At 44.0% G+C, this 18657-nt stretch overlaps 1 protein-coding gene across 3 annotated transcripts in view; it reads right to left on the bottom strand.

Moving 5' to 3' along the window:
• The window catches only part of ADCY8 (adenylate cyclase 8), a 225266-nt gene that overhangs the window by 25093 nt on the left and 181516 nt on the right, over nucleotides 1-18657 (bottom strand). For all 3 annotated transcript variants that reach the window (XM_036890545.2, XM_036890546.2, XM_036890547.2), the window contains 2 exons: nucleotides 11596-11768; nucleotides 3560-3638 (listed from right to left, as the gene is read on the bottom strand). In XM_036890545.2, coding sequence (XP_036746440.2) covers nucleotides 3560-3638; nucleotides 11596-11768 — 252 coding nt within the window. The remainder of the gene's footprint in view (nucleotides 1-3559; nucleotides 3639-11595; nucleotides 11769-18657) is intronic.

The following is an 18657-nucleotide window of genomic DNA, read 5'->3' as shown; positions in this document are numbered from 1 at the left end:
TTACCAAACCATTGGGGCATGAGCTGTATGAAAAGAGTACCCGGGGAATGAATACAGGTCGTTCATGTGTTGCGTCAGGCTCTTATCACACGGTGAGGCTAACACTGGCCGAGCTCTGGCCTTGGCTCTGGGCCCTGTTCTGAGCACTTCACATATATTGAAGTGCATTTGATGACACAGCAACTCAACAAGGTAAGCAACTTTGTTATCCCATTTCACAGCTGAGGAAGTGGAGGCATAGTTAGGTGAAGTCAGTTGCCCAATGCCTCACAAAGAGAGGCTGGTTTTGAACCCAGGGCATTTTGACTCCACGCTGTGACCTTTCACCCCTACACCATATGCACATGACCTTAGTCAGCCATCCTTCAACTCTCAATAGGTAACTATCACGCTTCTCATTTTGTAGGTACAGAAAGGGCAGCTCTGGGAGCTTGAGTCTCTCAAGGTCACCCACGTCCCAGTGACATTGCTGGGACTCAAACTTAAGAATATTTGGTTCTGGCTTGGGTCTTTCCTTCTATGCCACCCAGTCCCCATGCCTGCTTTTATCAGACCTATAAGTAAGTGACTGGAGACATGGTCTCATTCAGCTCTGTTCCGTGTGCAGCTCCTGCTATAAAGGGAGACACTGAGGCAAAGCCCAGCCCTTGGGGCTGCAAATGAACCAGGCATGAGGTGGGAGGTGCTCAACTGCTCTCCCTGCTAAGTGTCCAGGATGTTCACCTGCCTGGGGGAGGAAGTGCTTGGCACATCGCTTCCACATATGTGCAAGATGAAATTCCCCAATTATTCAGTTACATAACTGCCTCCATCTCTCTGAAGATGTATAATTACACATGCTCCCAGCAGGCTGCTGCTGCATACCAGGCATCAATAGGCATTATTCAGCTTTTAATAAAAGCAGAGAGCCTCCTAGACACACAAGGCAACTGGTGGAAGCAGGCGGCAAATCCAGGAGTGGACAATCAGATGAACAAGCCCCTGATGGAAACTGTAAGTAGATGACCCGGAAGGGATGCATTCCCACAGAAAACCCCCTCTACCAGACAGAAAGAGAACAGACCCAGAGCTGGAGCACTGGGGTTCCATTTCTCCCGTTTCTGTCTGGTTTTCTGTATTGTCTGAAACCTCAGGTAACCTGTGTCTCTGCTCCACCTTTCAGACCACATGGGTAATAATAACCCCCCTGTTTGTCTCAGAGGTCTGTTTTCAAAGTAAAATAGTAATAGCTCATGATTTTTGAGAACTTATTCAATGGGATAACCACTTGGATAAGTATATTATAATTATATTCTCACATAACAACAACCTCATGAACTAGAGCCTTTTATTCATATACCCATTTTATAAGTGGGAAAACGGAGACTCAGAAAGTTAAGTAAATTGCTGAAGGCCACCCATCGGCTAAGTGGCTGAGTTTAGATTTGAGTATTTGAATATTTCTACCCTGCTCAAAGGTCGTACCTTGGCTGCTACTATTGTGGGATGTGATTATGTAATTTCAGAGCCTTTTGGACATTAACAATAAAAGGGAAAAATATCAGATGTCACTCAAGTGCTCAGACCCTCAGTGTGCCTTATATACTCTTACATATAACCTTCCGGGACTAGGTCATTGCCCTCCCGGGGCCAGTGGAGAGCAGAATACACTGAAGGTGAAAGCGGCGAGGGAAGGGCAGTGACAGGGAGCAGAGTAATTTCCTCGGGTGACAGAGGAGACAGGCGCATCCTGCTTTTGGAACGAGGAACCTCACTCTGAACTTGCTCCCTCTTAGCTCTCAGATTTCTGTCTTGTCAGTGAGAACCCTGCCTAATGGAGTATGTGCATGTGTTTTTGGGGGGCTGCCTTGTCTGATTCTGTCTTAATGGCCCTCCAATGGATTGTCATTTCCATGTCAGACTAGGGAGTCCTCTGTAACTACAGGCCACCAAGACATGGAAGATATAACCGTAGCTCTCACAGATCACTAGAAAGACGACAGCAATACTGGAAATGCCTAGACTTTGACATTTGGCTTATGTTCTACCATAAATTCTGCTAAAATTTATAAGCAAGGCAAAGTCATCCTGCAGGATTGAATGCCCTGGGCCATTATTATATGGGCGTGCTGACAACTTCTTTCCAACTATCTTCAATCAAGATAATGCAGAAAGGGTGGGCTTTGGAGACAGATCTGGGTTTGAATTCTGGTTCTCTCATTTGCTAGCTGAGTAGTATGACTTCCTTTATCCGTAAAACAGACTGATAATGACTACCAGTCCAGGCTGCTGAGAGGATTGAGATAAGAGAAGTGCTATACCAGGCATGTAGTAGGGACCTGATACGTATTAGCTCTTTCCCCCATCTTTGCCTGCCAAATTTTATATTACTCTTCTTTTTCCCCTTGACTGCACTTTACCCTCCCCCTTTATTGCAGTTAACTTAATCTATGTATCTCTAGGTTCTTGGGGCTTGGGGATGTTTCATCCCTGGTTTCTCAGGGTTTGTTACCTCCACGTTTCCATGGTGATTTCTCAGTGATATGTTTCTATTTCTGTTCTAGCTGACAGTCTCCTTGTTTTGTTTTTCTCTTTTTGTGGCTACTTTTTTCTGAAGTGCACACAGACCAAAGAAAGATGGACCGGAATGCAGGGCAGGGCAGAGAAGCTGCAGGGCCTGGCTCTACCACCACATGAAAACCTCCCCAGGGGATTGCTGCATTCCTGGTGGCGTCCTACGGGCGGCAGCAGGTGATGCCTCTTGGGGGAAGCCTGGCCTAATGTTCCCATGTAGAGTAATTTCTCGCTCCTCTGACTCGTGAAGTCTCTGGACCGCCTGATTCCCAAACAGCATGTACCCCATTGCATTATTTAGGGTCTGCTCTCCTCTAGAAGAGTGGAAACTTTAGAGCCAAGGATGGGGCTCTGCATAGTGCTATCCACAGTGCCCACCCCAACCCTGGCAGAGTAGAGGCTCATAGGAAGTGGCATCAATATGGCAGGTACTTGATCTACTGAGCATACATAAGTAATGATATACACAAGGCAGCGTGCTGCACACAATGATCTCAGTTCTTCAAAGCGGTCTTATTTAGGTATTACTATTTTATTTTAGAGATAAGGAAATTGCTGCTCAGGGAGATAAATAATTTTCCCAAGGTCACAAACTTCTGAGAGGCAGAGGTGAGATTAAAACCCTGGCTCAGTTGATCCTCAAACCTGCAAGCTTACCTGGTATAGCACACAACTTCCGTAGGAATGATTTTATCCAGGCAATCGAACTGGTAGGGATCCCAGTTTGCTTCTAGCTGAAATTGAAAGCTTTTTTTTTTTTTTATATAACAATGGTCTCTTTCAAAGAGATACACCTAAAGGGTATTAAAAGCCCCTTGCTTGCTAAATCATCTTCTCCAGTTCAGTTTTTTATTAAGTAGTCTTTGCTGGGAATTGACTCTTTAAGGATCACAACTTGTTGCCAACAGCTAATAGTCATTTTCTGCAAAGAGAGTGGAGACCTGCAAGCTAGTTTCATGGGAAATGCCAGGTAACTGAAGGTGGCTAGAGCAAAATGCTGGAGTACCTGCCGTCCATGGTAGAACACAGCAAGGAGGAACATGACCATGAGCAGCAGCGATGCCTCCTTCGTCCCCAGGAAATCTCTGTTGGAAGAAGAAAGGCAAATGGTGGCGTGGTTACTGACAGTCATGGAGGTCCTTCAAGGAGGCTCTTTAGGAAACAGGTTCAGAAAGGATAGGGATGGAAGGAAAGAAGTAGATGTCTTTTGAGCATCTCCTGTGTAGTAGGGGCCGCTCCCTGGGTTCACCTGGGCTAATTCAGAAATCAGATGACTCCCAAGGGTATGAAGTCACTAGAGTCATACCTCGTGGAAGAATCTAGAATCTGGTATTTAGACCATGTACTCACATTAATAATAATGCCTTCCATTGGCAGAATACTTTTTCTAGGTTTCAAAGAGCTTTTATACTTTCTCATCTCAAATACCCATGTGAAGACAAGGATCCCTTTGTTATGTTTAGATGTTACCTTAGCTAAGAGACAGGTATGTACCACTCGCTATGTGTCGCCCCCTGTTCAAAGTGTTTTCACACTTAGATTCTCAAATCAATTCTGCGAGTTAATTCTTCCATCAATTTTTTAAATTCTTATATCAATTCTATGTGTTGGACACTGCTGTAACCCCATCTCGATTCTCATAAAATTCTTATAACAATTCTATGGGTCAGACACTATTGTAACCCCTGTATCAATGCTTATATTTTTAAATAAAGCCTCTGTTCCCTTTGTGTCATTTCCACCTGGAGGGAACCCCCGACCCTCCATTCACAGTCTCTGTGGGGGTACAAGCCGTGGTGCTGCTGACCGGGCCTGGCCCGAGCTCTCTAGAAGACGGAGCTGAAGATGGTCAGCAGCAGGTGTATATTTAAACACTGATGTGACTTTCAGCCACTGCAGGAATTCAGAAGAGGACCGTGCAATCCCTAATTTTATTCCAAATGTGCTCTGTCTTCCATTCTGGTTCAGCATGAAGGACAAACTAGGCCAGGAGACAAAGGGTTTGGAGGAAACACATCAGGCTTTGGAAGTGGACACAGGTGGCTTGTGGAAGTGAACAGTTTCCTTGACAGGCTTCCATTAGCCAGAGAAGAAAACTCAAAATAAAAACAGCCAAGACAAATCATCTTTGTGGACCTTGCGGCTGGCTTTCCAACACTCCCTCGCCCCAGGTTCCTCCATCTCAGGCCACGCCCCTTCACCCATCACCCAGGTGCCTGAGACAAAAACGGAAACAAAACCAGGGATCAGTCCTCACCACTCCAATCTCCAAATTCTGTTCACTCTTCTCCCAACATATATCCGTAGTCACCTACTCCTCTCCTTCTCTTCCTTGGCCACCTGCGTGCAGCCACCGTCGCTTCCTGACCTCCTCGCCTTACCCTTTACAATCCATTTTCTGCATGGTGCCGGGAATATTTTTGTATTACTAGAACCAGATCAGGTCATTCCCTTGTTTTATGGCCACCCAACCACAAGCACACATACTCTGAATTCGCTCTGAAGCAACTTAACTCTGACGTGGCTCCAGGGCACAGTGGGGCCAGCATAGACGAGAGGCGGTGGGTTAGGAGGAGGGGCACAGTGAGCATTCCAGCTTCCCCTTCTCTAGTCTCACTGGAAACCAGCAGGAGTAGCACGGGGCTCGGGGAAACGGGGGCATGAACCCAGCTGCCGAGACCAGCTTCTCATCTATCTTTATGCTAACAGACCCTCCCAGTGCGTACAGAGCCAGGGGTGTGCAGCTCTGCAGGGAGAATGGAGACTCAGGAATGGAAGTGTGCTTTCTCTTGGGCAGACTCCGTGCACACGGGAACCCCAGAGACGAGGAACTCTGTGGGTTGGATCCCACAGATGCATGCTCAGATTTGTGATGAATCCTTGTTCTGTCTGCTTTTCCTTATAGATAAAATGCTAATAATAAATGATCCTCATTATTGTGTTTTTTTTTCTTCCTAGCCATAGAAAAGCAAATAAATATTGAACATCAGTTGTGCCAGGCACAAACTGAGATACAGAAATGAAGATGGTACATTGCTTTGCCTTTGAAACAGTCCAATAAAGGAAAGGATCAAATAGATCATTTCATAACACAATACACGCCACAGTAAGATACAGCCTTGTTGCCATGGGAATACATGGGACCAGAAAGAAACCCAGGCATGATGTTCAGGGAACATTGAAGAGCTGTCTTAAAGGACAACTTCAGGAGGAAAAGATGGGCTTAATAGGTACAACATACGGATCTTGTGTAGGTAGTTGGTTTAAAAGCCGGCACATGATCTTGCTCCTGGTGCTGGTGCTTTAAACAAAGCTCTCATTCATACGGCTTTGTTTGAGTGGGACATGCCCTCTGTTCAGCTTCTTGTAGGTTCACCCAGGCTCCTGCTCTGACCAGACATCTTTTCTTTATGATGTAGAAGACTTTTGAAAGTCCAACTAAATATCACTTAAAACATACTTTTAAGAGAAAACATAAATACCTCGTGAATCATTTCAAAAGCAGTGGTTGACCAAAAGTGGGGATAATTAGATCAAGCTAAGTCAGAAGAAAAGTAAAAGAAAATTATTATGAACAGTCAGTGAGTCTTTAGGATGTATTTCAGGTGGAGAAAATACAGCCTGAGTAAAGAATGCAAAATATGCTGAGCAAGTAAGCCAGACCAAGGGACACCCATGAAGAACTGTAATTTGAATTCAGAAAGATACTTTTTTTTGTAGCTTTTTGATTCTTTGAAGAACTTCCCAAGAGAGCCAAATGGCTGGAATCTATAGGAAATTATGCTTTGCTTGATATTGGGTAGCAGAGACTTAAAACCAACAACATTTTGAACTCATTTATTTATACTAATAAAATCACTGAATTAAAATTACCATCTCCCTGTGCTAATAGAAAAGGGCAAAATTAAGTTAAAACATGGAATAATGTCATTCTTGGGGCCATAACAATCTTTAGGGTCATCTTAGCAAATGTCTCATAAAAATTAATATTCAATTGGAGTGTTACTCATCACAGAAGTATTCATAAAATTGTAGTAAATTTGGAGGCTAATAAGAATTCACAAATAAGAAAATAAAAATCGTCCTTAAGCCTACCACCCAGAGAAAACAATGGCTAATATTTTGGAGCCAGCTAAATTTCATTTCCTTTTCTTCTGCACAAGAACATGTTTACAAATTTAGGAGTGTTTGGTTCATACTGTTTTGTAGCCTACTTTTGCACTTAGTATATATTATGCAGATGATTCCACGTAATTAAATACTTTACAATGTCTGTTGGGTGGATCCATTCTATTCTGTGTATCATATATAAGATAATATTCATTGCAGGCTCTTTATTTTACAGGTAGAAGACTGAGGTCTGGACAGAAGTCATGTGCTCAAGGTCACACAGCTGATTACTTTCAGAGCCCGGATGAGAATTCACACCTCAGACTCCACATTCAGAGCTTCAGCCACTGATGCATCTGATGCCAAGTTTTTAGTCTAGCTATTAGTTTCCACTCTCCCACATGAATCCCAGAAGGAACCAGACAGAATGAATTTATCCTTTATTCTGTTGTCATAATTTTATGACTGCCTTTGCTAAGTGCTTATGATATGTCATTCCTGCAATAATACTTTGCATATACTTCCTGTGTTCATTGTCCTCTCAACAATTAAGATACTCTTATCCCTGTTCTAGTAAAGAAGGAACTGAGGCTCAGATGTTAAATGATTCACTCCAGTTCACAGTTCTAGCAAATGGTGAAGGCTGGCTATCAATCTGGATCTCAGTGATGCTTTTTCAGTAGCTACCATGCCCTCCTATATGCACTTACATATTTGGGGTTGCTTGTCTCTAAGCTCCTTGAAGATGGAAATGTCTTATTCTTCTGTGAATCTGCAGGGCCTAGCAAAGCCTACAGCAAAGGTAGGATACTTAAGCCCCAAAGTGAACTGTGCTTACAGGTTGGGGAACACAGGGTTTAAGGGCAATAGTGAACAAAGAAAATCATAGGGGTTATGGATAAATGACCCTTAGCTTACTGTGAATCAATGGTGTAACATGATTCCAAATGAGCTAATGTTTCTTTCAGTCACCCATTCATTCACCATTTCATTCAACAAATATTTAATTGAACAACTGCTTCCAGGTACTTGCTAAGTGCTAAAATATGAACATGAGTAATGGTTCTTGCCCTCAAAAGTTCCTTTTTTAATGCAAGAGGAAGACATGGAAATGAATGATTACAACACAGAGAGAAAAGTGCAGTGATAAAAAAAGATCATGTGCACAGATTAGAAAATGAGAAAGGATCAAAGAGGCCTGCTCTGAGGAGGGTGTCCTTGAGCTGGACCTTGAGAATGATGGTTGGAAATAGAGAGATGGGCCTACCCGGCAGGGGTGAGTACGTGTGCAGAAGCTCATTTGGTAACCAACCCTTGGTCTCCATGGCTAGAATACAGGCTGTAGGGGGTGACCTGTGGGGTCGTAGGGGATTAGACTGGAGCAGTCAGTGGGGGCCAGACTAGAGAGAGCTTTGAAGTCTTTGATCAACAGCTTGAGCTTCTGGCTTCTTAGAGGAGCCCCTTGAGGGTTTTCCGAGAGAGAATGAGTTGACCAGATGGCTTCGGTGGTTTGAGAGTGGTGGTTTGAGAGTGGGGGTTGGGAGACCAATTAGGCAACAGCAGTCCTGAGATGAAAATAAGGGTATTTCTAGAATAGCAGCATTTATGGCACGGTGGGGGGGGGGTTATATCTAATAATAATTGTGAGAATTAATCAAGTGTTTATTTTATGCGAAGACCTGTGCTAAATTTCCATTATCACATTTGATGTCTCTTACAGTCTGACAACATAGGAACTATTATTATCCCCACTTTACAGATGAGAAAAACAGTGCTTAGACTGGTTGTCACTTTTAATTAATTTTCTCAGGATCACACAGCTGGTTGATGGGAGAGCTAGGATCTGAGCCTAAGTGGGTTAACTCCTAAACTTGTCCTCAAATGTGTTAGGGTATGGTGCTTCTTAAAACGGGTGTTGGGGAAGATGAATCTCTAGGGATTTATAAGATATTGATCAGAAGGTGCCTCTTCTGTTTCGGGTTAGGTGTCATCTACTGAGATGGGGGATTGTCATGGAAGGGGTCTCAGGAGTAGATGGGAGATGCCAGTCTTAAGTATTTGGGACCACCTTGATGGAGATGCAGCCAGGCTGCCCTGTGTAGGGTTCTCTGCCCTTTCCATTACCCAGCACCTGGCCCCCAGGAACAACTGGCTGAAATGCGCTTGAACCGACGGGCCCCTAATGTGTTGGCTAAGCCTCCAGCAGCATGAGCGGCCCGTGACCGCCACCTGGACCCGCAGTCACGGCCGAGCTGCTCATTTATAATGCAGCTGCGAGGAAAGGCTGAAACAGCTCTTCCGTTCTTTTTAAATTTAATTGTGTTGACAGCAAAGCGTGAGTCAATGTAAGACTAACCAATGACTGACCAGGAGTCAGGAAGAAGCTGAGGAAAGCACTTGGATGTCAGCAGCAATGAGCTTGGGATTAGGGTTACTTTCAGAATTCCCCTTAACAACTTAACTACAGCTTTTCCTGAAGACCTCAAAATGGAATTATAGAAACCTCTCTCCTAAGGAGGAGGGAGGGGATAGGAATGAACAGATTGGTCACCTCGGTGCCGGACATATCAGAGCTCCAGGACAGAGGACGATTATTCCAGTGTACTGAGGAACGAACTGAGGTCCGAGATGGGAAGTGTCTTTTTAATGCAACAGAGTCTGAAATTGAAGCCAAGGCCCCGGTTCATTCCTTTAATGCTGTGCTCCCTTTGATTTAATACATTTAGAAGTTTTGATTCTTATTTTTACCACAATGGTGGCCTACTTGGTTCATACATCTCTTTGCCCTCTTGTGTGCTGGTGTCTGCTTGGCTATGGGCCATTTTTTGTCACTGACCCTCTCACCCAGTTTGAAATTGTTGTGACTTTCTTTGAGCCCTGGACATATGGCGAGAGATTCTTCAGCTTGATTTAAAAGGAGCAAGTGCAGTATTTACAGAGTTGGACTTTGGAGCCAAGAAGACCTGAGTTTGAATCTAGGTCTATTATTTACTGGCCATGTGCATGGGGGTGACTGTTTGACCTTTCTGAGTCTCTGTGTTCTTCAGATTGTTGCTGTGAGGATTAAGTAGGGTAACGTACATACAGTATATGATGGGCACGCATCACAGACACAAATTGTATCTAAAATATATGAAGAACCTTTTGATATCCAGCAAGAAAAAGGCAAACAACCTAACAGAAAACCAGGCAGACTGTGACCAGACAGTTCGCCTAAAAGGAAATGCAAACGTTCACTCAGCAAACAAAAGGATGCACGCACTTCCTCCTGATCAGGGACTGAGGAATGAAAACAAGGAGGTGAATCTCACACCTATAGGTTCGACAAGAATTTCAAAGTCTAACAGTGGTGGGGGTGAGAACAAGGGGCAGCAGGGCCACTGCTTGTAAGAGAAATTGTGTCAGCCATGCTGGAGAACAATTTGGCAGTATTTTTAAAAAGCAGAAAATGCAGATACCCTACAATCCAGCAAGTGTTCTTTTAGATTTAAGCCCCAGCAGACATTTTCAATAGTGGTCCTAGAAGTGTTCTTTTTAAACAGGGAAAACTAACTGATAACAGCTGAAATGTCTACTAATAGGTCCGAGGATAAATATATTTTGGAAAGTTTGTATTATATAATAGGTACATATACAGCTAAAATGAATTATCTCTGTGGATATCAACCCAGATGTATCTAAAAAATACAATATCACATGGCAACAAAATGACCCTATAAAATAGTTCATTATATAAATCTAACAGTATACATTAAAAAACATGGATGGGAAAGATGTATAGTCAATGCATTAGACATTGGCCCTTGGGAGAAAGAGAGGGGAACAACACTGGGAAATGGAACTTCAGCCATATCTAAATAGTTTACCCTTTAAAAAACAGACGTAAACATGGCTAACCATCAGCACTGTTTATTTCAGGGGTTTGTTCATAGATATTCATATTATTAGTATCAGGCACATTTTTTTGAAGCTACTTGGATTATCTTGGGTTTATCTCTCTTTCAGACTGTTGGCCATCTGTTCTGATCTCAATTAGCCCCATGTGCTTCCTACACCTGAGGCCAGTCAGCCACAGGCTCTGTATCTGGCTCCTTCTACCCCTTCCAGCTCAGGTGATGCTCCATACTGCAGGTATGGGGCCTGGCTTCCCTACGGACTAGGGACGGGGCTAGGTGATGTCACCAGGAAGTTTACTGAGAGAGTGAACTGTGACCAATGCGAAAAGGGGAAGGGAAGGAGCCAGCAAACCAGTTCTTCCCCTTTTCTCCATCCTGAGACACCTTTCCCCACCTACAGCCTATCCACAGACATTTCAATTGAGTGGACTTTCCAAGGCACCAGCTCAAACTTATCACAGCTCATACGACCAGCAGAATACGACACCAGCCTGTATTTGCCTCCCATCCTTTTTCCCCTCACTTCCTTTTTCCATCACTCTCACTGCCCTAGGGTTGCATCAGCACTTCACCCTTGCCTCAGGCTCTGTTCTCCAACAAATCTAGGCTTAGATGTTATACTTTATGATTTTTGCATTACAAAAATAGTAAAATGCAAAGAACACAGTAAGTGCTCAATGCATAGTGGCTGCTGTATTAATATTGCTACAGCCAAATTATAATCAGACCCTGCCAGTCTTGGAGCTGCTAAAGTTGAAGGAATCATCAATGATTAGGTTTGGAGGAGACTTGATCTACTATTTTGTTACTATTGAGTCCAAACTTTAATTAATCAATGAATTTGTATTAGTATAAATGATAAAACTGAAAACCAGGGATTTTACTTAGACTCGTAAGCTAGAGAGTACCTGAGTTGAGAGATACAAGTCAATATTCAATCAATCCTCAAGTTTGGGTCACTCTACATCATTTCCCCAATCATTCTACTTCCCACAAAAAGCTGAGCAGTTTTTGAGCATGCAGTGGTGGCACTTACTTTCCACTGTGGTTCAGGTTGTCATAGTGCAGAAAGAGATCTGCGTGGATTGTCACAGTCAGCAGGGCATAGATGGCGATCATAATCAGCAGGACAGCCAGCTTCAGGACAGAGTTCAGCCGCAGGAAAACCGCACAGGTCACCATGGCCAGAACCCCAGTGAAGACGAAGTACTGGAAATAGAGAATGCAGGTGGCAGGATTCAGCAGGAGTGCGGGAGGCTCTTTCTCCTCGATGGACACCTGTGGGTCCCTCGTGAATATCTGCTGAGCATCTCCATCAATTGGAGGTTTCATGCTGTCCTCAAGGTCCCAAATTGAACTCATTTGCTTACCTCCACCCCAGCCTCTATTCCCTATGTTCGGGGAACTGCTGACACTATTCCTCATGCCAGAGTCTTGGTCTCATCTTTGCTGCCTTTCACCTCCCTGTGCCCCACAGCCAGGTCATCCCAGGTCTGGAGATGCTGCTTCCTTACTAGACTGCACATCTGTCCAGCTCTCCCTCTGCCCTGGTTGTGTTTCAGTCCTCACCTACCATTCTGGGACGGTATTCTGGCAGCTCTGCCTGCTCCTGGCCCCCAGTCTCCACGGACACACACTACCATTGTCTATCCAGTATATCCCAGACACGGGTGGGATCACGTCGCTCCTGAACTGGAAGTCCTTTCACTGTTCCCCATTCCCTCAGATGACGTTCTCCTTCCCAAACAGAAAGCTCACAAGGTCCTCATGTCTTGGATTTCCTTTCACTTTCCAAGCCCCAGCTATGTTCCAGCCTCACCATCTACCTGCTGGCCCCCCGGCTGCTTCCCAGCTCTCCTGTGTCCCCGTGCTTTGCGCCCACTGTCCTGCTGCTCATGCCCTACCTATATGAGGAAGCCCTACTCCAGGAGCAAATGTCATCAGAGCTGGCCTCCCCTCTGGAAAGCGCCTGTGCAGATCTCAACTCGGCCTCCCAGCACCACAGCTCTGCCCGCAGCCCAGAGCCCAGCACATCTATCTCCTGCATCAGAAGTAGCAATTAAAATGGCCAGTGTGGAACCACTCAAGGGCTGGAGTACTGGAGTGGCCCCTTGTGTCAGTCTGCCCAGCCAGATTCTAGCCTTCTGCAGGAAGCCTTCCCTTACTCAGAAGTATCCCAGTATCTGATTCTGAATGGTGGCAAGTTTGGATTCTGACTATCCAGTTGGAAAAAAACAATAAAACTCACATCATCTGAGGCCCATGGGGTGGCTTTGATCTTGATACACTTTTTCTTTTGTAATTTTCAAAATAACTGGTCAAGATGTGAATCATAATTCCCATTTTACAGGTGAAGAAACTGAGGCTCATAGAACTTAGATAAATCATTCAAGTTCTCACAACTAGAAGTGGCACCTAGGACACAGTAATGCAATCTGTCCATGTAAGTGTGACTCCAGGGGGCGTGCCAGACTTCTCATTTATAAAATCCATTCCACCCTTGTAATGCATGGTTCTTTCTAACAGTTGGTTGTCTTCTCTCTCCTGTTACATGAAGAGGCAATTTCTATATAGGCAGAGAAGACCAATTAAGGATTTCTGGAAATCATTGAGCAACTAGTGAAGTATTGATTTCTTAAGCCAAACAGACACATTAATCCATATTTTCAACAAATAGTGATATCAGGAAATGTGTATAGCATCCTGACTGAGTTCTCAGTGAGGGCAAAGGCCCCATGCCTTTATGGTGCATGGGCGGGACTCAGAAATGAATATGGCACTGTCCCTGCCCCTAAGGGCCCCAGTGACTGGGGTGTCCTTTACTTCTATTTCTTCTTTTCTTATTAACTCCAACTGTGTCCTTGTCTCAAAGGGATGACAAGTTTTCTTCAAGTCTCCTTTAAGATCTTAAGATTTTTAGGTAACTCATCTTGATGTCTCCATGCCAACATTTTAACAAATAGAGGAAAGGTGACTAACTCTGAGGGGTCTTGTTTCATTGTTATCTGCCTCACAATGAAGGGCTGTGCATGGTTTTGTCAATGCAAATTATTAATCACATATAAGTCTGAAAGCTGTCAAAATGACTGTGTCCTTGAGCAAAAACTTATGGGCATAGCAGTTAAATTAAAGAAGTGTAACAAGTATTTATCAAGTGCCTACTGCAATGAAGGCATGGTGCTAGGCACTGGGAATTCAAAGATGAGTAAGAGATGGCTCTGGTTAAAGGAGGTTGTGGTCTAAAGTGTGAAACAGACATGGAAATACCAAGAGTTAATACACTGTGAGAAGTGTTCTGCCAGCAAGGTGATCAAAGGTACAGAGGCAGAGGAAACACGAGTTTGGAGAAGAATTTACAGGACAGGTAAGTTGGAATTGGATTTGAACAACAGATAGTTATTTCACATGACTGAAAATGGAGAGGGAAGGGCATTCTGAGGGGGTAGAATGAGATGAACTCAAAGGCATCAGGCACAAATCTATAGGAGAATGACTTTCTTGGGTATATTAGGGAATCGTATAATTAATCATAAGGAAAACTAGCAACAGAAGCAGGCAGATAAGTTTCAAATGTGTTGTCCTCCTCCTTTGTCCACCAAGACTTCTGAAAATAAAATAGCTAAATACAGTCATACATTCGCACAATAGACTGATGGATCTGTCCTTGTCTGTTGCCTCAACCAATTGCGTCAGTGTGCTCTTTGCCATCTCTGCCACCTGTCTCCATTCCAGTGACAGGAATCACCCCACTCACTGCCTTGCACAGTTTAGGTAACTTTTTTACTTTGAAGAATAAAATTGAGTCTTACGGCGATGATGTGAACCATGGACATCAAAGCAACAAGGCCCCTGGACAAATAACATCAGGAGCTTCTCCTCCATGTCTTTTGTACCAAGAATGAACAGTGGGGGTGGGACCAGGATATGGAGAAGAACAGGAAGGTACAGCAGTATTATGACTTCGGGAAAGCTTTCTGAAACCCTCTCTCCTTCACCTGTGTCTGGACCCAACAGTTACATGTTTCTTATAACTTGGGAGGATTTTGGATGGGCCCAATGCAATTACTAAATTTCTCTCAAATGGCAAATAGTTTCTGTGTTCTTTTAAACTACCCACAGCTTCTAGAGTGTTCCCTGAATGGATCCTGGGTATCAGGGTTCACAGGTGCAGTAGGGCAGAGATAGGAGGCACACTACATTGGAGAGGCCCTTGTACGGCCCACTGAGAAGGCTGTACTTTATGCTACAGCCCATGAGCAGCTATGAATGGGTTCCATGGTTATAATGGATTCATTAGATTGTGCTTTAGAAATAAATTATGATATGGAAAGCTACAGGATGGATTGTAATTAATGGAGAGAAGTGGAAGACTTAAAGACAGGATTGGGGACCTACCCAATAGACTCAGCAAGAGAGAAGAGTTTGGCAACATGGTCTAGTTTTATGGGGAGTTGAGGAAGACAGAGGAGTCACAAATGGTGCCAAGATTTCCAACATGGATCAACCTACTAAGAAAAAAACTACAGAAAAAGGATGGGGGAAAGGGAATGAGTTCAGCTTTAGCTTCTCAGGCTTCAGGTACTGAGTGGGTGATTTGGTGAGGACACCTCATGATGACCAGAGATGAGAGGCTGAGGTACGGAACACAGATAGGATCCAGAGATGCACGTTCACCATTGTTCAGCTGAATGCACAGCAGTGGAGGAGCCCACCCAGGCAGAACATGGAAAATAAAGACAGATGAAACAGAAGCTAAAATTTACAGACTGTCATGTGTAAGGGGCTGTGGAGGAAAAGAAACAAGCACACGGATTAGAAACTGTTGGGTGTGTGAGGAGGAGAATTAGGAGACAGTAGTCAAAAGACCTATAGCCTCTATCTGATGTCCAGCCACATCACACATCTTGGTGACTTCCAGAAATTAAGTGTGTTCCTAGAGGATAACAAGTTGACATTGTGAAGCATATACCCAGGAAGTACATGCTGCCAGTTAAGAACAATTAGCAAAAAGTAACACGGTGGTGCTGTCAGTGTAAGTGTATGCCCTCCAAGGCTGCTCGCCTGGCGTGGGCAAAGAGCGTAGGGTCTGGAAGGATCTGGCTCCCTGAGAACAATGCAACTCAAGGCGGCTACTATTTAAAGCCAAGAGATCGATATCGCTATAAAATCGTGGCCTGTTCAAATTTTTAGTCACCCGTTGTCCACTGAATTATGCAGATAATCTCATATGTAGAGCATAAAGACTAATGTAGTTTAACAATTTGCTACAGTCCAATCTTCCTTAAATTCAAATCTCCCCTTGGGTAGGCACTATTTTCCCCAGTTACCAAAGCCTCCCAGACAGAGAGAGAAACAAGAAACCGACATTTCATGAGTGATTTATATATATTCTCTCTATTTGTCACTCAAACAATCTTACGAGATGGGTATTATCAATAATTCCATATATAGATGAGGAAACCGAGACTCAGAGAGGTTAGGTGATTTGTTCAAGGCTATAGAGCTAGTAAATGACAGAATAAGTCCTTGTTCACGCTATGTCACCACACAGCCTCGGTCATTCAAATCCACTGTTTCTCATACTCAGTTAAGGTCCAAGTCCAAATACTGTCCAAGTCATATACTGGTGTTGCAATTAGACTTGGAATCTCAGCTTCAGTGAGGTACGGCTTGCTGGCTCCCAAATCACATGGTGCTATTATTATGGCTTTTGGCTCTTTGTGGGGAAAGGCAGTTCCAAAAATTATCATTTGGGAAAAAACAATCTCCTCTATGTTTTTAGGCACAACATAAAATCATCCCTATGCCCAAGCAAAATGAGCTTATATAACATCCCTCTGTTTAGCTAGAAAGTTCTGAAATAGCGGTGAAGCCTTTTGGCATTTACTCTTTATTTGCATTATTTGGTGGGTCTGCCACTGTGGAGGCGTGGGGATATCTAATTTTAGTGTGAATACCAGCTGGGGATTTTAGACCACAGTGAATAGTTTTCTCCAAAATCACTGAGGGTTCTGATCCTTACCTGTGGGGTTAACCAGAAAAATGATGGCCAGAGTTTAGGGGAGCACTAATTTTTACAGTTACTTTTAGAATTTAAAACAACTTATTTGCTTTATCACAGATTCACTTTTCTTTTAATTGCTTGTCTTCCTCTTTCTTGCTCCTTCTTGCTTTTTCTCCCCTTCATCTTCACGATGGTGACAGCTAATGTTCAGCGAGCGTGTCAGGCACTAGAAGCTGTGCTGAGTGAATACACTCATTCTCTCAACGGAAGCGTTATGCTAACCCGCGGAGGTGGGCGCAGCTGCTATCCCCAGTGTGGCAATGAGGCTCGAAGAGGGCAAGCAACTTACCCAAGGCCACACAGGTATAAGCATCAGTGCAGCAATTTAAGGCCAAAATTTTCTAACTGGAAGTTTTTGGCAGCCCCTCTGTAACTGCTACTCCTTCCAACGCTATGGGTCAGGGTGGCAAACAGTGGGTCAAATCAGGCTGCTATGGTAAAGAGTTCAGATGTCCACCTTGTAGGCCAGTGGGATTCCTGTACCCAGGGGCATGTCAGGAACTGGCAAACTGTGTGTGTACAGGATTGGTCTGATTGCAAATATTTTTGGCTTAGTGAGCTACATCATCTCTATTGCTATTACTCAACTCAGCCATTGTACTATAAAAGCAGCCACAGACAATTGCTAATAAATGGGTGTGGCTATGTCCCCCAAAATCTTTATTTACAAAACAGATGGCAGGTGGAATTTAGCCTGTGGCCATAGCATGTGGATCCCCGGGCAAGAGGATCCTTTAATTATGAGAGGAAAATCTTAAAACTCTGAAAATATCTCACTTTTCAACAATTCTATTTTTTTGTATGTTTATAATATCCATGACATGTTAGCAGAGTGGTACAAGTAGGAAACTTATCAGCAAACACATTGGTGGTGCAACTCAAAACCTTTTCACTGGAAATAATAAATCACAGCTGACATTTAATGAGCAGATACTTTGTGTCAGGTGTTGGTCTAAACACTTTACATGGATTAATTCACTTAATCCTCACAACCACCATAAAAATCTCATTTTATGATAAGGAAACTGAGGCACAAAGATAGAGCTGTGTGACCAAAAAGCTTACCTACCACTTTCCTAGAACTGGGAAGCCCATGAGCACTGTGGTTCTGAGTTTGGGAATTCAGGTTTGGGGTTAAAGGTATATATTGTGATTTAGAGTGAACACGGAGGCCCAAGTCAGTAGTTCATGAATACCAGCTTCACGTCGGACAACATGTTAGAAATTCAACATCTGCCAACTCATCCAGGTAGGTGCCGTGAGAACATGGTATTCTTTAACTCCGTAACAGCCATGGAAAGAAGGTATTATTTTCCCCATGTTACAGATGAGGAAGCTGAGATTCAGAAAGATAATTCAAGATTCTATTGCCAGCAGCTCAGCTGGGAGTGAAATCCAGCTTCTCTAAATATCTGATTCTTGGCCACCTTGCTGCCTCTTGGGACACTCCTCATGCCCTCCAAACTATGGCATTTCAGGGAACTGGTGTCCCACAGAGTCCAGGAAATCGGAGCCCACTCATTACTTGGTGGGGGAGGAAGTCTCAGAGCCTGTGGTCTGCCTCATGCAACCCCAAAATGAGAACTGGTCTCATCCTGCTGGACACTCTTAAGAAAAGCCGAGCTCCTCCCTAGGACTGAGCTGGATTTAGAAGTATGGGCTCCAGAATAAGCCAGGCAGGGTCCGAATCACAGTGCCACCTTGCTAACTGCAGTAAGAAGAGAAGGACAGAAAGAAGTGACAGACAGTGGCACTGAGCAAGCTGCCTTCTGAGGCTTCAGTTTCATTACCCATAAAATGCAGACGATAACACCATCTACCCTGTACATCTCCAGGGTTTAATGATGCTATGGATACCAAGTAGAGGCTCTGTACCTGGGATGGGGGTGGGGGTGAGGCTTTCTTTCCTTTTCCAAACATTTCTCAAACCAAATCTGGTATCTCGGTGGGGCAAAAGAGAGCCTTCCTCCACCCATGTGTTGGAGGGGGTCTTAAAGAACCAGCGTCCTCAAAGTGTGGAGTTGGCTGGGTCTG

Source organism: Manis pentadactyla, chromosome 3 (assembly GCF_030020395.1).
Source record: "Manis pentadactyla isolate mManPen7 chromosome 3, mManPen7.hap1, whole genome shotgun sequence".
NCBI classification, from domain to species: Eukaryota; Metazoa; Chordata; class Mammalia; order Pholidota; family Manidae; genus Manis; species Manis pentadactyla.
This window is presented reverse-complemented; position numbering and strand designations above follow the sequence as displayed.